Here is a 24,628-nt window from a genome sequence, read left to right as displayed (position 1 = left end):
GAGCGGGCCCGGCCGGGTGATGGGGGCGGCGCCGCGCGCTTTCTGCGGCGTGTACCTGCTGCTCTGCGCCAACCCCCGCTACCGCGGCCGCGTCTACGTGGGCTTCACCGTCAGCCCCGGGCGCCGCCTGCGGCAGCACAACGCGGGCCGCCGCCGCGGCGGGGCCTGGAGAACCAGCGGGCGGGGCCCCTGGTGAGGGCCGATCCCGGCGTGCCTCGCACCGGCGCCAACCGGAGCGGTGCCCGCAGGGCATGCTGGGAGCAGCGGCCTCAGCTGGGTTCTCTCCCTGCAGGGAGATGGTGCTGGTGGTCCACGGCTTCCCGTCCGACGTGGCAGCGCTGCGGGTACTGCGGTGCGCCCGGCCCCGGCCCCGGCCCCGGCCCCCAGCCAGTGCCCCCTCGCTCCCCGCCCAGCCCCCAGCCAGTGCCCCCTCGCTCCCCGCCCGGCCCGGCCCCGGCCCCGGCCCCGGCCCCCAGCCAGTGCCCCCTCGCTCCCCGCCCAGCCCCCAGCCAGTGCCCCCTCGCTCCCCGCCCGGCCCGGCCCCGGCCCCGGCCCGGCCCCCAGCCAGTGCCCCCTCGCTCCCCGCCCAGCCCCCAGCCAGTGCCCCCTCGCTCCCCACCCGGCCCGGCCCCGGCCCCGGCCCCCAGCCAGTGCCCCCTCGCTCCCCGCCCAGCCCCCAGCCAGTGCCCCCTCGCTCCCCGCCCAGCCCCCAGCCAGTGCCCCCTCGCTCCCCGCCCGGCCCGGCCCCCGGCCCCGGCCCCCAGCCAGTGCCCCCCTCGCTCCCCGCCCAGCCCCCAGCCAGTGCCCCCTCGCTCCCCGCCCGGCCCCGGCCCCGGCCCCCAGCCAGTGCCCCCTCGCTCCCCCACCCGGCCCCCAGCCAGTGCCCCCTCGCTCCCCGCCCGGGCCGGCCCCGGCCCCGGCCCCGGCCCACTCCTCCCGGCCCGGCCCCGGCCCCGGCCCCCAGCTAGTGCCCCCCTCGCTCCCCACCCGGCCCCCAGCCAGTGCCCCCCTCGCTCCCCGCCCGGCCCGGCCCCGGCCCCGGCCACTGCCCCCTCGCTCCCCGCCCAGCCCCGGCCACTGCCCCCTCGCTCCCCCGCCCAGCCCCGGCCACTGCCCCCTCGCGCCCGGCCCGGCTCGGTCCACAGCTAGTGCCCCCCTCGCTCCCCTCCTCGGCCAGTGTACCTTCGCGCCCGGCCCGGCCCGGCCCGGCCCCAGCCAATGCCCCCTTGCTCCCTGCCTGGCCCCCGGCCAATGCCCCCTCGCGCCCGGCCCGGCCCGGCCCTGCCCCACCCGCTGCTCTCTCACTTCCATCCCAGCCCGGTCAATGTCCCTTCGCTCCTGACCAGCCTGGTGCCCCTCACTCCCAGCCCGCAGCCCCCCGGCCCGGCGCCCCTTGCTCCCTGCCTGCAACCACCCGGCCCAGCCCTCCCAATGCCCCCTTGCGCCCAGCCCAGCCCGGTCCTGCCAATGCCCCCTTGCAACCTGCTCACAGCCCTTCGGCCCAACCCGCCCAGTGCCCCCCGGCCCGACCCACCTGGTGCCCCTCGCTCACAGCCTCCGGCCTGGCCCCACCTGCCTGGTGCCCCTCGCTCCCGGCCCCTACTTTCTGACCCGGCTGTCTCTGCCCCCAGTTTGAGTGGGCCTGGCAGCATCCCCACGCTTCCCGGCGTCTGAGCCACGTGAGCTGCCGCGCCCGTCAGGAGAGCTGCTTTGACTTCCAGCTGCGGGTGCTGGCCCACATGCTGCGCACGGGGCCCTGGTGCCGCCTGCCCCTGACTGTGCGCTGGCTGCAGCGGGAGCATTTCCAGGACTTCCCCCCTGCCCTGCAGCCCCCCCTGCACATGCCCCTGGTGTTCGGGCCAGTCCGGGCCAGGGGCTGTGGTGAGTGGGGCCAGCAGGAGCCTAGCTCTGTGCCGGGGCCGACCCCACAGCACTGCACCGTCTGCCACCAGAGATTCCAGGTAGCGGGGGCTCCCCGGACACTTGGGTTCAGTGAGGGGAGAAAGACATGGCCAGTGCTAAGAGCAGGACTCCTGGGTTCTGACCCAGCGTGGTGGGGGGCAGTAGGTAGGAAGGGGGAGGGAGCAGAACACAGGACTCCTGGGTTCTCCCCCGGGGGTGAGGGCAGTGGGTAGGCGGGGGACGGGGTGGAACGCAGGACGCCTGGGTTCTCCCCCGGGGGTGGGGGCAGTGGGTAGGCGGGGGACGGGGTGGAACGCAGGACGCCTGGGTTCTCCCCCAGGGGCGGGGGCAGTGGGTAGGCGGGGGGAGGGGGTGGAACGCAGGACGCCTGGGTTCTCCCCCAGGGGTGGGGGGAGGGGGTGGAACGCAGGACGCCTGGGTTGTCCCCCAGGGGTGGGGGCAGTGGGTAGGCGGGGGACGGGGTGGAACGCAGGATGCCTGGGTTCTCCCCCGGGGGTGGGGGCAGTGGGTAGGCGGGGGGAGGGGTGGAACGCAGGACGCCTGGGTTCTCCCCCGGGGGTGGGGGCAGTGGGTAGGCGGGGGACGGGGTGGAACGCAGGACGCCTGGGTTCTCCCCCGGGGGTGGGGGCAGTGGGTAGGCGGGGGACGGGGTGGAACGCAGGACGCCTGGGTTCTCCCCCAGGGGCGGGGGCAGTGGGTAGGCGGGGGGAGGGGGTGGAACGCAGGACGCCTGGGTTCTCCCCCAGGGGTGGGGGGAGGGGGTGGAACGCAGGACGCCTGGGTTGTCCCCCAGGGGTGGGGGCAGTGGGTAGGCGGGGGACGGGGTGGAACGCAGGATGCCTGGGTTCTCCCCCGGGGGTGGGGGCAGTGGGTAGGCGGGGGGAGGGGTGGAACGCAGGACGCCTGGGTTCTCCCCCGGGGGTGGGGGCAGTGGGTAGGCGGGGGACGGGGTGGAACACAGGACGCCTGGGTTCTCCCCCGGGGGTGGGGGCAGTGGGTAGGCGTGGGACGGGGTGGAACGCAGGACGCCTGGGTTCTCCCCCGGGGGTGGGGGCAGTGGGTAGGCGTGGGACGGGGTGGAACGCAGGACGCCTGGGTTCTCCCCCGGGGGTGGGGGCAGTGGGTAGGCGTGGGACGGGGTGGAACGCAGGACGCCTGGGTTCTCCCCCGGGGGTGGGGGCAGTGGGTAGGCGGGGGACGGGGTGGAACGCAGGACGCCTGGGTTCTCCCCCGGGGGTGGGGCAGTGGGTAGGCGTGGGACGGGGTGGAACGTAGGACGCCTGGGTTCTCCCCCGGGGGTGGGGGGAGGGGGTGGAACGCAGGACACCTGGGTTCTCCCCCGGGGGTGGGGGCAGTGGGTAGGCGGGGGACGGGGTGGAACGCAGGACGCCTGGGTTCTCCCCCGGGGGTGGGGGGAGGGGGTGGAACGCAGGACACCTGGGTTCTCCCCCGGGGGTGGGGGCAGTGGGTAGGCGGGGGACGGGGTGGAACGCAGGACGCCTGGGTTCTCTCCGGGTGGGGGCCGTGGGAACGCAGGGCGGCTGTACCCTCCCCCGTTGCCCTCGGCAGGAACCGGACGCTGCCCCGCTGCGCTGCCTGCAGCCCGGCTGCCCGCTGGCTGCGCACCCCGCCTGCCTGGCCCGGGAGTTCCTGCGCGAGGAGCCGCTGCAGTTGCTGCCCGTGGAGGGGCGCTGTCCGGGGTACGGGGGCCTCCGGAGGGGCGGGGGTGGAGCCCAGCCTGTTGCCGTGGTGACCCAGCTGCCATGGCAAAGCCCGCCCATTTCCTATTGCAGCTGCGAGAGCCTGGTCCTCTGGGGTGACCTCATTCGCCGTCACCAGGGTTGCTATGGTGATGTGGAAGAAGTCCCCGCCTCCCTTCAGGTGAGCCCCGCCCACTGGCCTAACTCCGCCCCCGAGGGTGCCTCCCAATCAGCCCTAGAGAGCTCGTCCTTCCCCCTGGGGCACGAAGCCCGCCCAGTGACTGCTAGGCCCCGCCCTAGCCGCTTTCCGCCGCACCAACCCCGGGCCGCCTGCGGGCAGCTAGCCCCGCCCCTCCTGGTGGCCCCGCCCCTCTCACATTCGGCTCCTCCCCCACAGGGGCACTGGACGGAGGAGCTGAGGACACCGGAACCTTCACTGGAGGGGGCGGAGCCAGGGGCCGGTCGCTGAGCCCCGCCCCCCGGCACGCCGGACCTGCCCCCGCGGGAATCCGGCCCGCCTCGCGCCCGGAGCGTGGGAATAAAGGCCATGAACTGGAGGCGGCTGCGACTCTGCCTCCGCTTCAGCGGCGGGGGGGGACACGTGGGCGGGCGTCCTCGGAATGGGCGGGGCGTCCCCCACCGCCTCCCGGGGGCGGGGCCCAGGCGTCCCCCGGGGGTAAAGACACCAAGCAGGGGCGCCAGCCGGGGCGGACGGGGGGCGGGCGCTTCCCTCCTCCCAGGCAGCGGTACCAGCCCCTGCCCCTTCCCCCGCCCGTCCCGATAAAAGCCGCCGGACTCTGCTCCCTCCGACCCACCGCCGGAGCGAGCGAGCGAGCGAGTGAGTGGCAGGGGGGCTGCGCCGGGGCCCCCGCCTCGGCGACCCCGCCCTGAGCCCCCCAATCCTCTCTGGAGGCGCAGCCCCAGGAGCGTCCCGGAGCCAAACCGCGCAGCCGCTCCCGGGGTCCAGAAACTTTCACAACGGCCTCCGGGTGCCGCGTCCGCCGCCGGGGTGCGCCTCTCGCCCGGCCTGCCCCCCCCCCCCGAGTCCCCCGCCGGGGTGCGCCTCTCGCCCGGCCTGCCCCCCCCCCCCCCCCCCGAGTCCCCAGTCCGGGTGCGCCTCTCGCCCGGCCTGCCCCCCCCCCCCCGAGTCCCCCGCCGGGGTGCGCCTCTCGCCCGGCCTGCCCCCCCCCCCCCGAGTCCCCAGTCCGGGTGCGCCTCTCGCCCGGCCTGCCCCCCCCCCCCCCCCGAGTCCCCAGTCCGGGTGCGCCTCTCGCCCGGCCTGCCCCCCCCCCCCCCGAGTCCCCCGTCCGGGTGCGCCTCTCACCCGGCCTGCCCCCCCCCCCGAGTCCCCCGTCCGGGTGCGCCTCTCGCCCGGCCTGCCCCCCCGAGTCCCCCGTCCGGGTGCGCCTCTCGCCCGGCCTGCCCCCCCCGAGTCCCCCGTCCGGGTGCGCCTCTCGCCCGGCCTGCCCCCCCGAGTCCCCCGTCCGGGTGCGCCTCTCGCCCGGCCTGCCCCCCCCGAGTCCCCCGTCCGGGTGCGCCTCTCGCCCGGCCTGCCCCCCCCGAGTCCCCCGTCCGGGTGCGCCTCTCGCCCGGCCTGCCCCCCCGAGTCCCCCGTCCGGGTGCGCCTCTCGCCCGGCCTGCCCCCCCCGAGTCCCCCGTCCGGGTGCGCCTCTCCCCCGGCCTGCCCCCCCCCCCCCGAGTCCCCCGTCCGGGTGCGCCTCTCGCCCGGCCTGCCCCCCCCCCGCAAGTCCCCCGTCCGGGTGCGCCTCTCGCCCGGCCTGCCCCCCCGAGTCCCCCGTCCGGGTGAGCCTCTCGCCCGGCCTGCCGGGGTGCGCCGCGCTCCTGACGTACCGCCCGGGCAGGCCCAGGCCTGAGTTTATATAAGCCCGAGGGGGGGGGGGGGGAGATGCTCCTTTAACCCTTTCGCTCCCAGGATGCAGCCAGCCGAGGAGACCTCGCGCGCCCCCTTGGTCCCCATTCGGGGTGTCCCCATGATCAAGTACTTCGCGGACAACTGGGGGGAGGTGGAGGGGTTCCAGGCCCAGCCCGACGATCTGCTCATCTCCACCTACCCCAAATCGGGTGAGTGCCCCACACTGCCCCCCCACGCCCGCCCGCCCGCCAGCCCCCGCCCTCCACACAGCCCCACAGCCTCCGACCCCGGCCCGGCTTATGCCCCAGCCCGCCTCACAGCCCCACACCTCCGCCGGTGACCCCCCAGCCCGGCCGATGACACCGCCCGCAGAGCCCCACAGCCCCCGGCCCGGCCGGTGCCCCCCGCCCAGCCCCCGCGACCTGCCGCCTGGCCTGTGCCCCCACAGGAACCACGTGGATCAGCGAGATCGTGGACCTGATCTACGCGGGCGGGGACCCGGTGCACTGCGGGCGAGACCCCATCTACCTGCGCGTCCCCTTCCTGGAGTTCGCTGTTCCCGGCGTCCCCACCGGTAACGCGGCCTCAGCCCTGGGGGGCTGCGGGGGGAGGGGCGGGACTGAAGGGGAGGGTCTGAGTGGTGAGGGGAGAGAGATGGTACTGAGGGGGGGGCTGAATGGTGAGAGGAGGGGCGGGACTGAGGGGATGGGACTGGGGGCGGGGCTGAGTGGTGAGGGGAGAGAGATGGTACTGAGGGGGGGGCTGAGTGGTGAGGGGAGGGGCTGGGAGAAGGGCGGGACTGATGTGTAGGGGCTGGGAGAGGGGCGGGACTGGATGGTGGGGGCGGGGGAGGGGCTGGAGGGGGATGGGACTGAGGGGGCAGGGCTGGGTGGTGAGGGGAGGGGAGGGGCTGCAGGAGGGCAGCCAGGGGCAGGGGGCTCCCAGCTCATGCCCAGTCCCCAGGGGTGGAGCTGCTGCGGCAGATCGCAGCCCCCCGGGTGGTGAAGACGCATCTGCCGGTGGAGCTGCTGCCGGAGTCCTTCTGGGAGCGGGACTGTCAGGTGAGGGGACAGGGCCTCGGTGGGGGCGGGGCCGGTCTGGGGGCGGGGCCTAGCAGGGTAGAGAAGCGGGGGCGGAGCCAGTCCCAGCCTGAACCCCATCTGCCCCCAGATGATCTATGTGGCCAGGAACCCCAAGGATGTGGCAGTCTCCTACTATTACTTCTACCACATGGCCAAGGTGCACCCCGAGCCTGGCTCCTGGGACCGCTTCCTGGATGACTTCATGGCTGGTGCAGGTGGGAGACAGGGGCCTGAGTCCTTTAGGGGGCACCAGCTCTGACCTGCCCCGGGGTCCTGGGTGGGGCCTTGCGGGGGGATTGCATGGCAGATGGGGACAGGGGTCCAAGAGGGGCTGCAGGGGGAACCTGGCAGAGGGGGCTGGGAGGGGTTGAGCGGGGTCTAATGGGGCTCAGGGGGCCCCAAGTTCTGCCAGGAGTGACTCTCAGCAGCAGAACAGGAGTTTGAGGCGACAGACACAGCGCAGTGCAGAGGGGTCAGCGCAGCCGGCAGAGTCCGTCCATCCGTCCAGGGGAGGGGAACCCATCGGGGGACGAGCCCCCTTCCTCTCCCCGGCACAGGCCGGCTGCCTTCTAGCTCCCCGCCCCCATCTGCCGCCTCCAACTCAGCCCAGCCGGGCTCCTCCCCGCCCTGTGCCCGGACAGGGGTGTCACCTGCCAGCTGCGGTTCCAGCCCCAGGGAGCACCCAGCTGGGGGAGCTGCTCGGCCCCTCGCTCACCCCCACCCCCCACTCCATCACTAAGGGGCCAGCAGGGGCAGAGGGGTTGGGGGGACCTGGCTGGGGGGACTGAGGGCTCTCCACTTTGTGGCCCCACAGTGAGCTTTGGGTCATGGTACGAGCACGTGCGTGGCTGGTGGGAGAAGCGTCACACGCAGCGGATGCTCTACCTGTACTATGAGGACATGAAGGAGGTGAGGGTCCCCCTGGTGCCCAGCTCTAACCCCCCCCTTTGCTCCCCCCAGTGCCGGGCTGTGATGGGGTTCTGGGGGTCCCCCAAGCTCTGCACCCCGTCCGCAGGCAGGAGAGTCTCTCACTTAGCAGGAAAACAGCAGGTTTATTAGCCGACAGGACACAGCATCGTACAGAGGAGTCAGTACAGCCGGCAGAGACACAGCATTGTACAGAGGAGTCAGTACAGCCGGCAGAGACAGCCAGTCCCATCCATGTTGGGGAGAGGAGGCCCCGAGGGGCCCCCAGAGCTGGGGCCTGGCCCCCTTCTTTGTCTCTCTCTCCCTCAGCCCAGACTCACTGCTTCCAACTCCCAGTTCCAATTCAAACCCCTCAGGCTCCACCTCCTCCTTTGTCTGCAGTACAAAGGTGTTACCTGGTCATCAAGGTTACCCTCAGCAGGAGCCCCACACCCTCTGTGAGCCACTCACATACACACAGGTATCCCCCACTCCATCACATCTCTCCCCACTTCCAGACCGAACTGAGCGGGGTCACTCAACTGGTGACCTGGGGAAGTTCGGGGCTCTCCCCTTGTGATAGGGCATCGGCTGTACCCTCTGTTCTCCCCTCGATGTGCACCACCTCCACATCATAGTCCTGCTGGGGGAGGCTCCACGTCAGGAGCTTGGTCTTGGCCCTTTTCATGTGATGCAGCCGGGCAAGTTCCTTTAGTTCCCTTGGGTTGGTCAGTCTCGCTGGTTCAGCCCCGGTCCGTCAGCCACGTTCTCAAGTCGGGCGGGCAGAGCCCATACAGATGCTGCAGCACCAACAGATCAAACAGGTCTTTTGTGATCTGGGTCCTGCCCCAGCTGACCACCAGTCCATACAGCTGCTCCAGCCAATGTCTGGAATTCAGTTACAGTTCAGTAACGGAAGGTACAAATGCTTCCATCCTTGGCATTTAGCCAGACCACCACAATGGCTGTGTGCCTCAGTTTCCCCTTCCATGCCACACAATAGGTTTGGAATGTTCCTCCTCATGTGAGAGGTTGCAAGACTAGTTACAGGGAACAACGGTGACATTTCAGAGTTACAGACTCCTTCAACATACAATTCATGCTTCTACATCGATGTCATCATGTCACATGGCTCTTTCCAAACCTTCAGTACATGGTACAATTCTACAGCTTTTGGTGGCAGCACCCCTTGGTTACAGCAGTCAGCGTGAGTTACAGAACAAACCCATTGCAACTGCACATTTACGTTGCTCTTTGGTAGACCACAACTTTTGTGTAACCCCCTTGAGAATCTGGTATTTTGGGGATAAATGGCTGAGGCCTTTCTTAGCACCATCAAGTTCTAATCTTCTCTCTTGCCCCCTGGGGTGGAAATTTGATCTCTCTGGCTGTGCCCTCCCTTCTAACAAGAGCTGGGCCATTGATGATCTCAGGGAGACGGCCCCCTCCCAGCCAGCCTGGAAATTTGCAAACCAAACTGCTTTTTGAGAGTTGTTTTGTGAGTCCCAGACGCAGAATCCACATGGAGGAATCCCTGTTTATCCCTTACTGGCCCACCAGGACCACAGCTCCTTTGTCCTTCCCCCTCCAACTACTGCCTCCCCATGGAATCAGAAGTGGAGTCCAGTATAAGAATATAAGTGTTTCTAGCATTTGGAGATGGGGAATTGCTGAACCTCTCCTGCATCCTACAGAGATTGGCTGTGCAGCTGTTTTACTTGGTTCTCACAGGGCTGCTCACACTCCCTGATAGTTTTCACTTTACTTGCACCAGCTTCCAATTCCTGAGAAACTTTTACCCTGCCTGCTTTGGACCCTTGCAGAGCACAGCCAGTGGTTTCACACTCAGGCAGGTCCTGGCCATCAGGAGCTGAAACAAACTTCTCCCCAGGCAAAGGGCTGCTCTGGCTCTTACAGACATGCACCTTTCCTGTTCACTCTCCTTCACCTCACTCCCATTTTCTGCAGTCCCCACAGATGGGTCAGGAAAAGTTTCAGGGAAATTCTCTTCCTCAAGAGCTCCCCAGCCAACAACTCACCCCTATCTGGCTCCACAGGGGCACTGCTCCCTTGAGCCACAACCAGCTCCTGGGTTTCACCTACGCCCAGGATCACTTCTGGCCCATCAGGCAGATTCCCACGTAATCCCCCTCCAGGCAGACAGCCAGTACCACCGGACAGAAGGTCAGGGTCCCTTTCCTCCCTTCTGCTACCAGCTCCTTTATCTTCATCAGTCAGCATAACTCCATTGCCCATCTGTTCTTGTGTCCTGGCGAGAGGATGACTCTGGTAGGACAGAGCCCTCTCACCCCCTCCCAGTAACACCTCAGCATCAGGCAAAGAACAAGTACCAGAATCGTCTGGTCTCTGGGATTCCCTGATGATACTAACTGGATTAGACCGAGTTAAAGCATCATTCCCCCTGAGAGACACAGAGGTAGGCCCACTTCCCATCTGGGCTTCAGCTGCCCTCAGATCCAGCTCTGGGATCTTGGCTCCATCTGGAGCCCCCACAGGCTCAGGCAAAGGATTCACTTCCCCAGAAGCAGAAGCACTTTTCTTGCACCAAGGACCAGCATCCTTAGCAGGGACACCACTGCCCATCCCAGAGCCATTCCCTCTGCTCCAGCCCCCATGGCTGGATTCAGAGACACACCTGGAATGCTCTTTTCTGGTGGATCCTTCTCCAGCCACCCCAGGCTGGGGAATCTTCCTCAGACAATGGGCTAGTTTCCTCATTAGCACCTTTTCCAAATGCAGGCTCTGCTCTCTCCCCAGGCTGCTGCTGCTGCTGTTCAACACAGACAGACAATGGGAGACACTCTCTCCTTTGTCCCAGCCCCCCGGCTGGTCTCCACACACACACAGAAGGTGAAGCAGCTTCTCTGACAGACAACTTGCCATTCCCAGTGGACAAGCTGCTTTCCTGCACAGACACACAGGGACCTTCCTCAGCCCAGGCCTGGAAACCTCTTCGCAGGTCTGTCTTGGCCCCTAGTAGATGATGGGTTGGAATCGCTCCTTCCCTCCTTGAGCTGTGGCAGGCCACTTGGTTCAGAGCTCCAGGCAGTCCAGGGTTCCCTGCCCCGATTCGGGCTCACCTCTGCAGGATTCTCCCCAGCCCTCAGCTCCGCCACTGCACATCCACGCTGCCTTGTCCAGCTTCTTTAATCTCGATTCGGTTTCCAGGTGCTGCCACTTCACAGTGAAGTTGCTGAGCATGGTTGCAGGCTCTCAGGCTGATGCCCTCTGCACCCCACGCTTCCTGGAAGAATCCCTTCAGTGTGCCAGGCTCCTTGCGGGTCACAAGCTGCCCAGGGTTAGGCCGTAGGCCCCTCCGCCCTCTGGGACCGACTCCAACAGACTCCCAGCAGAACCCCTTCTTCAGTGTGACACCCGCTCTCAGGGACCATGAACACACTGTCTTGGGAAGAACTCATTCAGCGTCAGCCTCCTCAGGGGTCACTTGTTCCTGGGGGTTGGGCTCTCGGCCCCTCCACCTTCTGGGACCGACTCCAACAGATTCCCAGGAGTAACCCCTCCTCGGGTGTGACACCCCCTCTTGAGGACCACGACCGCAGTTGGTTGGGTTCGGCCGCAGGCCCCTCCGCCTTGGGGAGCTGCACCTCACTGCCCTTCAGCACACCTGGGTCTCGCAGGCCCCACTTCTTCCGGGGCCCCGGTCACTTACTGCTGGATGCTCCATCCTCGGGGTGCAGAACATCCCACTTCTGACACCAGTGTGATGGGGTTCTGGGGGTCCCCCAAGCTCTGCACCCTGTCCGCAGGCAGGAGAGTCTCTCACTCAGCAGGAAAACAGCAGGTTTATTAGCCGGCAGAGACACAGCATTGTACAGAGGAGTCAGTACAGCCGGCAGAGACAGCCAGTCCCATCCATGTTGGGGAGAGGAGGCCCCGAGGGGCCCCCAGAGCCGGGGCCTGGCCCCCTCCTTTGTCTCTCTCTCCCTCAGCCCAGACTCACTGCTTCCAACTCCCAGTTCCAATTCAAACCCCTCAGGCTCCACCTCCTCCTTTGTCTGCAGTACAAAGGTGTTACCTGGTCATCAAGGTTACCCTCAGCAGGAGCCGCACACCCTCTGTGAGCCACTCACATACACACAGGTATCCCCCACTCCATCACACGGGCTCTGCCCCTCTTCCCCGTGCCCAGCTCTGACCAGCTATGCCCCCCCCCCCCGGTGCCCAACTCTGCCCCCCCCTTTGACCCCTGGTGCCCGGCTCTGCCCCCCCCTTTTTTCCCCAGGGCCCAGTTCTGTCCCCCCTTTGCCCCCAGTGCCTGGCTCTAACCCCCCCCGGTGCCCAGCTCTGCCCCCCCCCTTTGCCCCCAGTGCCTGGCTCTAAGCCCCAGCTCTGCCCCCCCTTTGCCCCCTGGTGCCCGGCTCTGCCCCCCCCTTTGCCCCCAGTGCCTGGCTCTAAGCCCCAGCTATGCCCCCCCTTTGCCCCCTGGTGCCCGGCTCTGCCCCCCAGTGCCTGGCTCTGCCCCCCACAGGACCCACAGCGCGAGATCCGGAAGGTGCTGGCATTCCTGAGGCGCCCAGCAGACGAGGGGCTGGTGGAGACCATTGCCCAGCACACGTCCTTCCAGGCCATGCGTCAGAACCCCATGGCCAACTACGGAACCCTGCCCAGCAGCATCATGGACCACAGCATCTCGCCCTTCATGCGCAAGGGTAGGAGCCCTCAGCCCGGGCGGGACGGCGCAGGGCAGCAGAGGCTGGGGAAAGCCTGGGACAGGAGGGGGTTGGGCTGTTGGGGGGGTAGGACTCTCGAGGGGCTGCCCAAGCAGGGCACTGGGCCTGAGGGAATCTCTGGCAGGGGCAGGGCATTAAGGCTGGGGGAGTGTCTGGGGGACAGAGTAGGGGGCCAGGGCAGGGGTTGTGGGATGGGGCAGAACACTGGATGGGCGGGGGAGGGAGCCAGTGCTCAGGGGTGTCTCTGGGGGACACAAGGCAGGACTGGGGGTATCAGGGGGGGCAGACAGCCAGGGCAGGGGTTTCTTTGGGGGGCATCTCTGGGGGTTGGGGGCAGTGTGCTGGCTGGTGTCGGGGGCTGTGACCCGCTCTCCTGCCTTCAGGGGTCACCGGAGACTGGAAGCAGCACTTCACGGTGGCACAGAATGAGCGATTTGATGCCGACTACACCAGGCAAATGGCTGAGTCGGAGCTGCGCTTCCGCATGGAGATCTGAGCCCCCGCCTGCGAGAAACCTGTTCCCTGCAGCTCCAGCCTGCCCCAGCTCCTGGCCATTCCCTTCCAGGGACGGGGGTTTTACCCTGGGTTAGCTGGGCCCCGCTCAGGCTCCGCTCCCCTCCCCAGTAGGGTCGGCTGGACAGACTCTGCCAGCTGCACTGCGCTGTCTGTCCCCTCATAAACCTCCTTTTGCAGCTGCTGAGAGTCACTCCTGCCTGGGGCCGGGGCCCAGCCCCAGCACAATGGGGGGGGGGAGCGGGGACGTGCACTGAGGGGACCTGCCATCACTGGGGCAAAGGGGCCACAGACACACACAGTGCCCCAGGCCAAGCCCCACAATGCAACTTCCCCAGGTTGAAAGGCTGGGGCTGGAGGAGCCAGCTGCCCTCAGCTGGCAGGGGGGAGGCCTGGATGGCAGCACCTCCGGAGACTTGACCCCCAGAGGTGGGCGTCTCCGTGTGCCGGGTGGGGGTGGGGCAGCCCGGCACAGTGAGAGCCCTCGTGCCCCTGGCCGTGGGGCAGAAAGGTGATGGGCTTCTGGGACATGGGGTGGTGGTGACACTGGCCCAGCCCAACATCCTGGGCCCAGCCCCAGCTGCCCCTGAGGGAGGGGTCCACAGCCCACAGTGCCCAGCCCCAGCTGCCCCAAGGGTGGGGCCCAAATGGGACCGTTCAAGGTACCCACAGCCCGGGTGCATCTGAAATGGGGGCCAAGGAGGGCCCCCAAGATGTGGGGGTGCTCCAGCACTCACCTACGGAGGTGCTGATGGGGGGCGACCTAGAGGCGAGGCCAGAAGGGCCCCCAGTGCTCTGGTCACTACTGTAGCCAGAGCCAGCGAGGAGTTAACGGCCCTGCCCCGGGGGAGGGCACCCAGCAGGGGGCGCAGGACCCCGCCCCGACAGGCTCGGGGCTCAGCAGGGCCGGGACGCCGGACCCAGGCAGCGGTGGGGAACAGGTCCCTCTCCGTCCCCAGCTGGCGGATTCAGGCCGAGGCGCAGGCAGACCCCTCCTTGCAGACGCTGAGCGGCCGGGCAGGGCCGGCTGGGGTGTGGCTCAGCCCCTGGTGGCGACTGGCCTGGGGGAGAGGGGATTCCTGCTCCAGGGGTGGCTCGTCCCAGAGAGAGGTGGCTCCTAGGGGGAGGTCCAGCAGCAGCTGGTGGGTCCCCACAGGTCTCCCCGGCAGCTGCTGCGCCTGACCCATGCTGACTCGCTCTCGGGCACCTGGGGATCCGGCGCACCCAGGTGAGCTGCTTCAGCCCTTTTACGGGCCGGGGAGATTGGCGGCCGTGCAGTGGTACTGCTGGGCCTGCGGCTCCCGCCGGGGGAGGAGAGCCCGAGGCTGGGGGAAAGCTGCCGTGAGACCCCTGCCCATCGCCGAGCAGCCTGCCCAGAAGGTAGCGCCGGGTACAGGGGCCCATGGGCACGGCCCTGCCGACGGGAGGAAATACGTCCTGGGGGTGGCGGTCGCTGCTGAGGCCGTGGCTCTGCCCTCCACCCAGGCGGCCACAGCAGCAGACGCTCTGCTGGCCATTTCCAGCAGGGTGGGGTTCCCCAGGAGCTCCTCACCGACCAGGGGACGTCCTCATGTCCGCCCTGCTCCGGTGCTGGCGGGAGCAGCCTGGGATCCGGCTCTCCTGGGCCTCGGGGGGTCGCTCCCGGCCCGACGGGCTGCAGGGAAGGTTCCATGGGACACTGGAGCAGATGCTGGAGGCTTTTCTGCACTGGCACTTGCAGGACTGGGAGGAGCACTTGTCCCACCTGCTGTTTGCACCCAGGGAGCTGCCCAAGGGCCCAGCAGGTCCCCCCGACTGAGCCGTGGTGCAGAAGGGGGAGGGGACCCCGGGTGTGCTGAGAGTTATGGGAGGGGAGGTACCCCGGATGGAGAGTCGGGGGCGGAGGACGTCCCGGCCTTCCGGGAAAGGCTGGTGGAGCTCATGGGCCCGGCCAGGGAGCCCCTGGGCACAATCAGACGCGGGTGGCCGGGCTGTGGGGGATGGACAGCGGCTGGGGCATGGGCTGTGCTGTGAGGTACGGGCTGGGGCCGGGCGCGGAGATGGGGACGGGGTACACCCAGCAGCGGGCGCCGGCCAAGGGCCCACGGGCAGGCTGGGTGCTGTGCCAGGCTGGGTGGGGCAAGAGGAAGGGGCCGCTCCACAGGGCCAGACGTGCTCCCCCCGGCCCCAGTGCTGGACGGAGGCGTGGCCCTGTGCCACGAGGGGAGAAGCCTTTATTGGGCCCCCGCCCTCACTTCTTCTTAGGCTCCTTGCAGGCCACCACGTAGCGCTGGGCCACGTTGAGCGGTGGGGAGTACCCGTCGGCATAGGACGTGTCCTCGAACAGCACCGAGTAATCATCCTGGGGCTGCAGAGAGACTGCGTCAGCCAGGCCACCCCCCTCGCCTGGGCCCAGCCCTGCCCCTGCCAGCCCCACGTGCCTGGGCCCAGCCCTGCCCCCCCTCGCCTGGGCCCAACCCTGCCCCCCCTCACCTGGGCCCAGCCCTGCCCCTGCCAGCCCCACGTGCCTGGGCCCAGCCTTGCCCCCGCCGGCCCCACTCGTCTGGGCCCAGCCCTGCTCCCCCCTCATCTGGGCTCAGCACCGCCCCCCCAGCCCCACTCGCCTGGGCCCACACCTGCCCCCCCTCACCTGGGCTCAGCACCACCCCCCGGCCCCACTCGCCTGGGCCCAGCCCCGCCCCAGGCAAGGGCCCTCCGCCAGGCCTTGCCGAGGGGAGGGCCCTTACCCGCTGGGGCGGGGTGTGGATCAGGGCCCGGTAGAAGCAGGTGGTCTGGGGGTAGAGCGCCAGCACCAGCTGGTCCTTCTGGAACAGCGCCTCAGGGTCCGTCTCAGGGTTCGCCTTCCACTGGGGCAAGGGGATGATGCGCCGGCGGCTCAGGGTGTGACGCCTAGGGGGAGGGCGGCGTGAGCTGGAGTCGGGGCCGGGGGCCCCCTGCTCCGCCCTGCACGCCCCCGCCCCATCACTTACTCTTTGCCCTCTTCGTCAATGTCGTCCACCTCGTACCTGCAAGAGAGGAGCTGTGGGCAGGGCGGGCAGAGGGCCCAGCGCCGGGGGATGGTGGATGGCCCCAGGGGACGGCCCAGCGCCAGGGCGAGCAGAGGGCCCAGCGCCAGGTCGGGCAGAGGGCCCAGCGCCGGGGGATGGTGAATGGCCCCAGGGGATGGCCCAGCGCCAGGTTGGGCAGAGGGCCCAGCGCCGGGGGATGGCGGACGGCCCAGCGCCAGGTAGGGAAGAGGGCCCAGGGAACTGCAGGGCCTAGCCCGGTATTCCAGCCTGTTGTGCCGGGACCGCGGCTCCCCTTGCCACCAGCTCTGCGGCTGGGCCCCAGACCCGCGGCGGGCCAGCCCCTGCCCCAGTGCTCACTTGTTGGCAGCATGGCTGTAGCTCACCACCTCAGCCAGGATCCACTGCTCGTCCCCGTCCACAGCCTTGACGCGAGCAGCCACCTTGTCGCCGGGCTTGGCCACGTAGTCACTGGCAGCGGGGATGGCACCACAGAGCGGGGGCGGCCTGCGGGAGAGGGCCAGGCTTAGCCGGGGCAGGGCCCTGCCGGGGGTGCCAGCCGCGCAGGCACTCACTTGTCCCCGGGCTTGCCGATCCACAGGGGCAACGTCATGGCCGACTGCTGCAGCAGGGTCATCAGGACGCCCCGGCGCATGGTCTTCCGAGGCGGCTCCGAGTCGCTGTAGAGTCCAGCGATCTTGGCAGCTGTGGTTGGGGGGAGGAGGTGGGATGAGCCCCCTTCGCAGCCCCAGCGACAAGGAGACAGGCCCTGCCCTGCAGCCACCCGCCTGCCAGCCCAGACTGCAGCTCCCCTGGCTCCCCTCCCAGTGCCGCCACCGGCCCCATCGCCCGGGGACCCCGGGAGCTCCCGCCTGCCCTGTCGGTCTGGGGACCCCAGGAGCTCCCGCCCACCCCAGCCCCAGCGACTCCCGGAGCTCCCGCCCACCCCAGCCCCAGCGACTCCCGGAGCTCCCGCCCACCCCATCGGCCCAGCCCTGGCGATCCCCAGAGCTCCCACCCACCCTGGGCGCTCCACTGGCCCAGCCCCAGGGCATGATGGGAGTTCCTGCCCATGCAAAATGCTGAGGGTGGGGCTGGACCCATGGCCTACTTGGTGGTGGGGCCGGGGACACTCACCAATGCGCCGCTCCTCCAGGAGGGATTTGATCTCTGCAATCTTGTCCAGCGCCTTGCGCAGGATGCTGGGGAGAGAAGGGGTGGGGTGAGCAGGGCGGGGCGCGGAGCGGAGCAGGGCGGGGCGCGGCGGGGGTAGCACTCACTTGCACTCCGCCTCTGCATCAGCTTTAGCTGTTGTGTAGAGCCCACGAAGCTTGGTCCGGTAATAGGGAGAGACTGCAAGAGAGGGGCTGTGAGAACCCAGGAGTCCTGGCTCCCAGCCCCTGCTCTAACCACCAGCCCCCACTGCCCTCCCAGACCCGGGAAGAGAACCCAGGAGTCCTGGCTCCCGGCCCCTGCTCTAACCACCAGCCCCGACTGCCCGCCCAGAGCCAGGGAGAGAACCCAGGAGTCCTGGCTCCCAGCCCCTGCTCTAACCACCAGCCCCGACTGCCCGCCCAGCGCTGGGGAGAGAACCCAGGAGTCCTGGCTCCCAGCCCCCTGCTCTAACCACCAGCCCCCACTGCCCTCCTAGACCCGGGGAGAGAACCCAGGAGTCCTGGCTCCCGGCCCCTGCTCTAACCACCAGCCCCCACTGCCCTCCCAGCGCCGGGGAGAGAACCCAGGAGTCCTGGCTCCCGCCCCCTGCTCTAACCACCAGCCCCCACTGCCCTCCCAGAGCCTGGGAGAGAACCCAGGAGTCCTGGCTCCCAGCCCCCTGCTCTAACCACCAGCCCGCACTGCCCTCCCGGCGCTGGGGATAGAACCCAGGAGTCCTGGCTCCCAGCCCCCTGCTCTAACCACCAGCCCCCACTGCCCTCCTAGACCCAGGGAGAGAACCCAGGAGTCCTGGCTCCCGGCCCCTGCTCTAACCACTGTGATGCGGTTCAGGGGTCTCCCAAGCTCTGCACCGTCTGCAGGCAGGAGTGACTCTCACTCAGCAAGAGAACAGCGGGTTTATTAGCCAACAGGACACAGTGTTGTACAGAGGGATCAGTGCAGCCGGCAGAGACAGCCAGTCCCATCCATGTGGGGAGAGGAGGCCCCGAGGGGCCCCCAGAGCCGGGGCCTGGCCCCCTCCTTTGTCTCTCTCTCCCTCAGCCCAGACTCACTGCTTCTAACTCCCAGTTCCAATTCAAACCCCTCAGGCTCCACCTCCCCCTTTGTCTGCAGCGCAGAGGTGTCACCTGGGCGCCAGGTTACCCCCAGCAGAAGCCCCCCATCCTCTGTGAGCCACTCATGAACACACAGGTATCCCACACTCCATCGCAACCACCAGCCCTGACTGCCCTTCCAGCGCCAGGGAAAGGACACAGGAGTCCTGGCTCCAGCCCCCAGCTATAACCACCAGCTCCCACTACCCTCCCAGTGTTGGGAGAGAACCCAGGAGTCCTGGCACCCGGTCCCCTGCTCTGACCACCAGCCCCCCACTGCCCTCCCAGTGTTGGGAGAGAACTCAGGAGTCCTGGCTCCAGCCCCCTGCTCTAACCATCAGCCCCCACTGCCCTCCCAGTGCCAGAAAATAACCCAGGAGTCCTGGTTCCCAGCCCCCTGCTCTAACCACTGCATACAAGACCAAACCTGACGAACAGAAGCATCAATGTCCTAAGCTCCCTGGTCCCCATGGACCTGGCAGCACAGGGCTCCCCCCATGTAAATCTGTACACAGGTAGGTAATGGTGGTAGCTGGGGGTGAGCTGCCAGGGCGGGTGGGGGACGAGCAGAAGGACAGCCCCCCAGGTGGAGAGGCTGCCGAGCAGGGATCCCCCTACCCAGAGGAGGAAGGATGAAGGAAACAAAGCCCAGGCCAGCGGGAAAAGCCCTCCAATGAAGGGAAGTGCTGGGACCTCTGGCCGAGAGCCCAGACTGGCCAGGCAGCGCCCTGCACTGCCCTGCTGAAAGGTGGCAGGCTCAGCTGAGCCACCCAAAGCAGCCCCGAGCAGGGGAGAGCACTCGAGCCCCACCACCGTGTGACCATGGAGGCCACGGGCCATTAGCTCGTCCCACAGACGGCTCAGTCCCAGCAGCTGCCACAACTCCTCCAAAGGGCCGCGGCGCAGCTCCGCTCCGCTCAGCTCCCCGCCTGGAAATCCACGGCTGACTGGGCCACAGGCCCTGAGCTGCCTGTGGGAGAGGCAGCGTGGACGGTCTCATCTGCGGATTGCAGCAGGTCGTTATCCCCTCCGCCCCGCGTCTCCGCCGTTATGCCCTGCGCCTCCGCCGTTATGGCCTCCGCCCCCGCCGCCCTGCGCCTCTGCTGCGGCGCCGTTATCCCCTCCGCCCACGCTGCCCTGCGCCTCCGCTGCGGTGCCGTTATGCCCTCCGCCTCCGCTGCCCTGCGCCTCTGCTGCGGTGCCGTTATGCCCTCCGCCTCCGCCTCCGCTGCGGTGCCGTTATGCCCTCCGCCTCCGCTGCCCTGCGCCTCCACTGCGGTGCCGTTATGCCCTCCGCCTCCGCTGCCCTGCGCCTCCACTGCGGTGCCGTTATGCCCTCCGCCCACGCCACCCTGCGCCTATGCTACGGCGCCGTTATCCCCTCCGCCCCCGCCGCCCTGCGCCCCCGCGATGGCGCCGTTATCCCCTCCGCCCACGCCGCCGTGCGCCTCCGCTGCGGCGCCGTTATCCCCTCCGCCCCCGCCGCCCTGCGCCTCTGCTGCGGCGCCGTTATCCCCTCCGCCCACGCTGCCCTGCGCCTCCGCTGCGGTGCCGTTATGCCCTCCGCCTCCGCTGCCCTGCGCCTCTGCTGCGGTGCCGTTATGCCCTCCGCCTCCGCCTCCGCTGCGGTGCCGTTATGCCCTCCGCCTCCGCTGCCCTGCGCCTCCACTGCGGTGCCGTTATGCCCTCCGCCTCCGCTGCCCTGCGCCTCCACTGCGGTGCCGTTATGCCCTCCGCCCACGCCACCCTGCGCCTATGCTACGGCGCCGTTATCCCCTCCGCCCCCGCCGCCCTGCGCCCCCGCGATGGCGCCGTTATCCCCTCCGCCCACGCCGCCCTGCGCCTCCGCTGCGGCGCCGTTATCCCCTCCGCCCCCGCCGCCCTGCGCCTCTGCTACGGCGCCGTTATCCCCTCCGCCCCGCGCCCCCGTGATGGCGCCGTTATCCCCTCCGCCCACGCCGCCCTGCGCCTCCGCTGCGGCGCCGTTATGCCCTCCGCCTCCGCTGCCCTGCGCCTCCGCTGCGGTGTCGTTATGCCCTCCGCCTCCGCTGCCCTGCGCCTCTGCTGCGGTGCCGTTATGCCCTCCGCCTCCGCGATGGCGCCGTTATCCCCTCCGCCCAGCGCCTCCGCGACAGCGCTGTTATCCCCTGCGCCTCCGCGACGGCGCCGTTATGCCCTCCGCCCACGCCGCCCTGCGCCTCCGCGACGGCGCCGTTATCCCCTGCGCCTCGGTGACGGCGCCGTTATGCCCTCCGCCCACGCCACCCTGCGCCTCCGCTGCGGCGCCGTTATCCCCTCCGCCCATGCCGCCCTGCGCCTCCGCAACGGCGCCGTTATCCCCTCCGCCCACGCCGCCCTGCGCCTCTGCGACAGCGCCGTTATCCCCTCCGCCCACGCTGCCCTGCGCCTCCGCAACGGCGCCGTTATCCCCTCCGCCCACGCCGCCCTGCGCCTCCGCGACAGCGCCGTTATCCCCTCCGCCCACGCCACCCTGCGCCTCCGCAACGGCGCCGTTATCCCCTGCACCTCCGCAACGGCGCTGTTATCCCCTCCGCCCACGCCGCCCTGCGCCTCTGCGACAGCGCCGTTATGGCCTCCGCCCACGGCGCCGTTCTAACCCACACAGAGGGAGGAGATCGATATAGGCACGGCCTCTTACCTGATGCAATACTACCACAAGTGGGTGGTCAGGACAGGACTCCAGACCATCGAGATCCTGGTCAAGCTGATGGTCCTGGAATGGTTCTGTGGTGCGTGCCCGCCTGAGCTGAGGCTGTGGCTCGAGGAGCGGAAGCCACTGCACTCAGTCAGCGCACGGAAGCTGGCTGATGAGTTCGCAGACAGATGGCCCAGGTTTGAAAGAAAAGCTCAGGGGGTGGGGACAGGGAATCCCAAAGAGACCGGCTCCTGGCTGTATGACTGAGGGGATCACCTATGAGCTGAGCCCAGGAAAGAGGGGCCAATTGTCTGCTTCCCAGAGGGCCAGTCAGGGCCTGGATGGAGCATCCAGCCTGAGGGACACTCCAATATCTGGGATGTTATCGCTGTGGGCAAAAGGGGCGTAGACAGGCCCAGTGCCCCATGTTCCCAGACAAATGTGCAGGGTTCAGTTTACAGGGTGGGGGCAGGGCTGCCTCTGCAGAGCGAGTGCCTCATACCCCTCCAGGAGAATGGGAAGAAGGCCACCGGGTTCTGGGACACAGGCTGTACCCTCGGCTGGCAGGTAACACCTCTGCCCTGAACACAGAGCAGGGAGGAGCCAAGCTGGGCTTGAATCGGAGGCGGCACTTAGAAGCTGGGGTAGAGGGAGCTGGAAGGAGCCAGCCTGGCGAGGGGGGAGCTACACCCCAGAGGGGCACCACTCGGGCTCCTCTCCCCAGGACGGGTTGGAAGGACTGTCTCTGCCGGCTGCACTGACAGCTCTGTGCTGAGCTGGGCTCTCTCGTCTCATAAACTCCCTGTTCTACCTGCTGAGTGAGAGTCACTCTGCCTACAGACAGGGTGCAGTGCCTGGCGACCCCTGAACCCCAATACACTCATTACCTCAGGGCTCCCTCCCCATGTCTCCCACTCTGCCCCTTCAGCCGAACTGCCCTACCACTGCAAGGGACAGAACCAAGGAGTCCTGGCTCAAGCCCCCTGCTCTAACCACCAGCCCCCACTGCCCTCCCAGCGCTGGGGAGAGAACCCAGGAGTCCTAGCTCCGGCCCCTGCTCTAACCACCAGCCCCCACTGCCCTCCCAGCGCTGGGGAGAGAACCCAGGAGTCCTAGCTCCGGCCCCTGCTCTAACCACCAGCCCCCACTGCCCTCCCAGCGCTGGGGAGAGAACCCAGGAGTCCTGGCTCCGGCCCCTGCTCTAACCACCAGCCCCCACTGCCCTCCCAGCGCTGGGGAGAGAACCCAGGAGTCCTAGCTCCGGCCCCTGCTCTAACCACCAGCCCCCACTGCCCTCCCAGCGCTGGGGAGAGAACCCAGGAGTCCTGGCTCCGGCCCCTGCTCTAACCACCAGCCCCCACTGCCCTCCCAGTGCTGGGGAGAGAACCCAGGAGTCCTGACTCCGGCCCCTGCACTCACTCTTGTTCTCAGTCTGCATCCGCTCATGTGTTTTCTGGATGTTGACGAGGTTGTGCTCACTCCGCGACCGCTCCTCCTGGGGGGACAGACATGCAGGAAACAGACGGATGGTTTGAAGCTACCTGAGAAGCAGTTTGTTTACGTGGGAATATTTTCTGGTATCGGGAAGTGTCGCACTGGAAGGAGGAGTTACCACGAAATCTTGGCAGCTCTAGACCTTCTCCTTCATTTTGGTCCTGCACAGCAACCGACTGGGCTGGCTGTGCCCCGGAGGGAGGTGTGCAGGAGGTACTCCCCTGGACACCCCTACTCCCGGGGGACTGCCCAGGTCGGTTCCATGTGCCCTAGTGGGCCAGGAACCTGAGGCCCGGAAGGGAAGACACAGCCGTCCTCTCGCCATCAGGAGGCAGCAGCCCTCAGCCACTGCCCTCGCGACCTGCTCTTGCTTCCTGCAAGTTCTGGCCTTCCCCTTCGCACTTCACAGCAGACCCCCGCGTGACCGAACTGAGGAGGACACAAGGGGGAGGGTACTGTGATGGCTCCTTGCTCAAGCTGGACAGAGGTGGCGGCAGTGCAAATGCTGTGGGACAAGGGCAGGACGTCGGAAAGGCCACAGGCAACACAGAGAGACACCAGAGCTCAGCACCCGGCTTTCTACCCCGCCCCCCGCACAGGGAGTGGGGCCGGCTCGGGGCCAGAGTCCCAGGGAACAGCACCCGGCTTTCTACCCCCGCACAGGGAGTGGGGCCGGCTCGGGGCCAGAGTCCCAGGCAACAGCACCCGGCTTTCTATGTCCCCCCCGCACAGGGAGTGGGGCCGGCTCGGGGCCAGAGTCCCAGGGAACAGCACCCGGCTTTCTATGTCCCCCCCGCACAGGGAGTGGGGCCGGCTCGGGGCCAGAGTCCCAGGCAACAGCACCCGGCTTTCTATGTCCCCCCCGCACAGGAAGTGGGGCCGGCTTGGGGCAAGTGCCCCAGGGAAGAGCTCAAAGACATCTGTTCCCCAGGTTAAAAGGGAAACATGCCAAGTGCGAGCAGGAGTCGGGGCAGGAGTAAAGCTGAGGGCAGAATGGGACCCCGGATCAAGGCTGAGGGCAGAGCTGAGGCTCCAGGTTGGGCCGTAGATGTGGGGGGCTGGGGCCAAGGCTAGGCCGAGACAGGGGCTGAGGGTGAGGGGCAGGCGAGACCCAGGTCTGGGGGCAGCCTGAGGCGGAGGCTGTTGGTGAAGCTGATGCGGGACCAGGCCGAGGGTGGGGCTGTCAGGGCAAGGGAGGGGTGAGGGGAGGGGCAGGGCAAGGCCAGGCCAGGCGGGGCCGAGCTGAGGCAGGGGGCGGGGCTGGGCGCGGGCGGCGCCGAGCTGAGGCAGGGGGCGGGGCTGGACCGAGCTGAGGCAGGGGGCGGGGCTGGGCGCGGGCGGCGCCGAGCTGAGGCAGGGGGCGGGGCTGGACCGAGCTGAGGCAGGGGGCGGGGCTGGGCGCGGGCGGGGCCGAGCTGAGGCAGGGGGCGGGGCTGGACCGAGCTGAGGCAGGGGGCGGGGCGGGGCTGGGCGCGGGCGGGGCCGAGCTGAGGCAGGGGGCGGGGCTGGGCCGAGCTGAGGCAGGGGGCGGGGCTGGGCCGAGCTGAGGCAGGGGGCGGGGCTGCGAGCGGGCGGGGCCGAGCTGAGGCTGGGGGCGGGCGGCGCCGAGCTGAGGCAGGGGGCGGGGCTGGGCGCGGGCGGGGCCGAGCTGAGGCAGGGGGCGGGGCTGCGAGCGGGCGGGGCCGAGCTGAGGCAGGGGGCGGGCTGGGCCAGGGCGCGGCGCGGCGCGGGGCGGGCCGGGGCGGGGCCGCACCCCGCCCCCTTACCTGGGTCTGCCGCAGGAGGCGGTGCAGCTCGCCCAGCAGCTCGGCGATGCGCGAGTCGGCGGACACCAGCGCCATGGATCTGCGGGGCGGGGGCGTGTCACTCCGACAGCCGTAGCCCCGCCCCCACACGCATGCGCAGCTGAGTGCCGTCAGGCTTCCCCACCCCGCGCTTTTAGGCAACGGCGAGCGGCCCCTGCCCGTGGCGCATGCGCCCCTGCGTTTCGGGCAAGCCCACAGCCAGGCGCATGCGCGTTTCCCATGGCGCGAATTCCCCCCCTTGCCACCAACGCATGCGCACTCTTCCGCCCCCCGCAGACAACATCGCAACCTCCGCCGACGAAGACCCTGGGCCAAGCGCTCGCGAGCCGAAGCCGGCGCCTGCCGCACCCTACCGTACCGCACCAGTCCAGTGGGAGGCGCTGAGGCTAGACGAACGGATGTACTGCGCATGTCCCCGCTACTGCGGATCCTCATGCGACATGTAGTTTCCGGAGGGCCTTGGGAACTGCAGCGCATGCGCGTTCATCCCCCAGGCGCATGATGGGAAGCAGGGCAGGGTTGGGCCGCCGTCTGTGCACATGCGCACTGCCCCGTTAGCGGCGGCGTGCCGTCCTTGATGGGAAGGGCAAAGTGGAAGGGGGGAAAAACGGACCCCGGCGCATGCGTAGTGGCCACGACCCTTCCTCTCCCCAGTTCTGTCCCAGCTCCACGGCGCGCGGCCGGGAGCC

The 24,628-nt window shown here is 68.8% G+C and overlaps 3 protein-coding genes across 11 annotated transcripts; 2 read left to right on the top strand and 1 right to left on the bottom strand.

Annotated features, from left to right (window-relative positions):
- The first annotated feature begins 13 nt into the window (after nucleotides 1-13).
- LOC142015081 (structure-specific endonuclease subunit slx1-like) lies at nucleotides 14-4,180 on the top strand. Of its 2 annotated transcripts, none has more exons than XM_074998497.1 (6): nucleotides 14-192; nucleotides 293-344; nucleotides 1,722-1,961; nucleotides 3,493-3,623; nucleotides 3,717-3,804; nucleotides 4,021-4,180. In XM_074998497.1, exons 1-6 carry the CDS (start codon nucleotides 20-22, stop codon nucleotides 4,090-4,092), a joined length of 756 nt encoding a protein of 251 aa, XP_074854598.1. In that variant the 5' UTR covers nucleotides 14-19; the 3' UTR covers nucleotides 4,093-4,180. The 2 variants fall into 2 exon arrangements, with proteins under 2 accessions (XP_074854598.1, XP_074854597.1); XM_074998496.1 differs by having other exon boundaries at nucleotides 1,632-1,961.
- On the top strand, nucleotides 4,127-12,891 carry LOC142015080 (sulfotransferase 1A1-like). 6 transcript variants are annotated; one of them, XR_012646094.1, is made up of 8 exons: nucleotides 4,127-4,299; nucleotides 5,557-5,705; nucleotides 5,945-6,070; nucleotides 6,460-6,557; nucleotides 6,667-6,793; nucleotides 7,393-7,487; nucleotides 10,263-10,464; nucleotides 11,995-12,129. XR_012646094.1 is itself a non-coding variant. In XM_074998490.1 (8 exons), the coding sequence occupies exons 1-8, from the start codon at nucleotides 4,244-4,246 to the stop codon at nucleotides 12,690-12,692; spliced, it is 945 nt and encodes a 314-aa protein (XP_074854591.1). In that variant the 5' UTR covers nucleotides 4,229-4,243; the 3' UTR covers nucleotides 12,693-12,891. The 6 variants fall into 6 exon arrangements, 5 of the variants coding, with proteins under 5 accessions (XP_074854591.1, XP_074854595.1, XP_074854593.1 ...); XM_074998490.1 differs by lacking the exon at nucleotides 10,263-10,464 and adding an exon at nucleotides 12,580-12,891 and having other exon boundaries at nucleotides 4,229-4,299; nucleotides 11,995-12,175; XM_074998492.1 differs by lacking the exons at nucleotides 4,127-4,299; nucleotides 10,263-10,464 and adding exons at nucleotides 4,347-4,461; nucleotides 12,580-12,891 and having other exon boundaries at nucleotides 11,995-12,175.
- On the bottom strand, nucleotides 10,813-24,522 carry SGF29 (SAGA complex associated factor 29). Of its 3 annotated transcripts, none has more exons than XM_074998487.1 (10): nucleotides 24,298-24,522; nucleotides 23,901-23,979; nucleotides 22,060-22,135; nucleotides 16,995-17,067; nucleotides 16,852-16,916; nucleotides 16,290-16,419; nucleotides 16,075-16,221; nucleotides 15,679-15,714; nucleotides 15,339-15,598; nucleotides 10,813-11,521 (listed from the first exon to the last, which is right to left on the bottom strand). In XM_074998487.1, exons 1-10 carry the CDS (start codon nucleotides 24,414-24,416, stop codon nucleotides 11,499-11,501), a joined length of 1,008 nt encoding a protein of 335 aa, XP_074854588.1. In that variant the 5' UTR covers nucleotides 24,417-24,522; the 3' UTR covers nucleotides 10,813-11,498. The 3 variants fall into 3 exon arrangements, with proteins under 3 accessions (XP_074854588.1, XP_074854590.1, XP_074854589.1); XM_074998489.1 differs by having other exon boundaries at nucleotides 24,293-24,418; XM_074998488.1 differs by lacking the exon at nucleotides 10,813-11,521 and adding an exon at nucleotides 14,906-15,056 and having other exon boundaries at nucleotides 15,436-15,598; nucleotides 24,298-24,440.
- Nucleotides 24,523-24,628: the final 106 nt, after the last annotated feature.

Source organism: Carettochelys insculpta, chromosome 6 (genome assembly GCF_033958435.1).
Source record: "Carettochelys insculpta isolate YL-2023 chromosome 6, ASM3395843v1, whole genome shotgun sequence".
Classification (NCBI taxonomy): domain Eukaryota; kingdom Metazoa; phylum Chordata; order Testudines; family Carettochelyidae; genus Carettochelys; species Carettochelys insculpta.
This window is presented reverse-complemented; position numbering and strand designations above follow the sequence as displayed.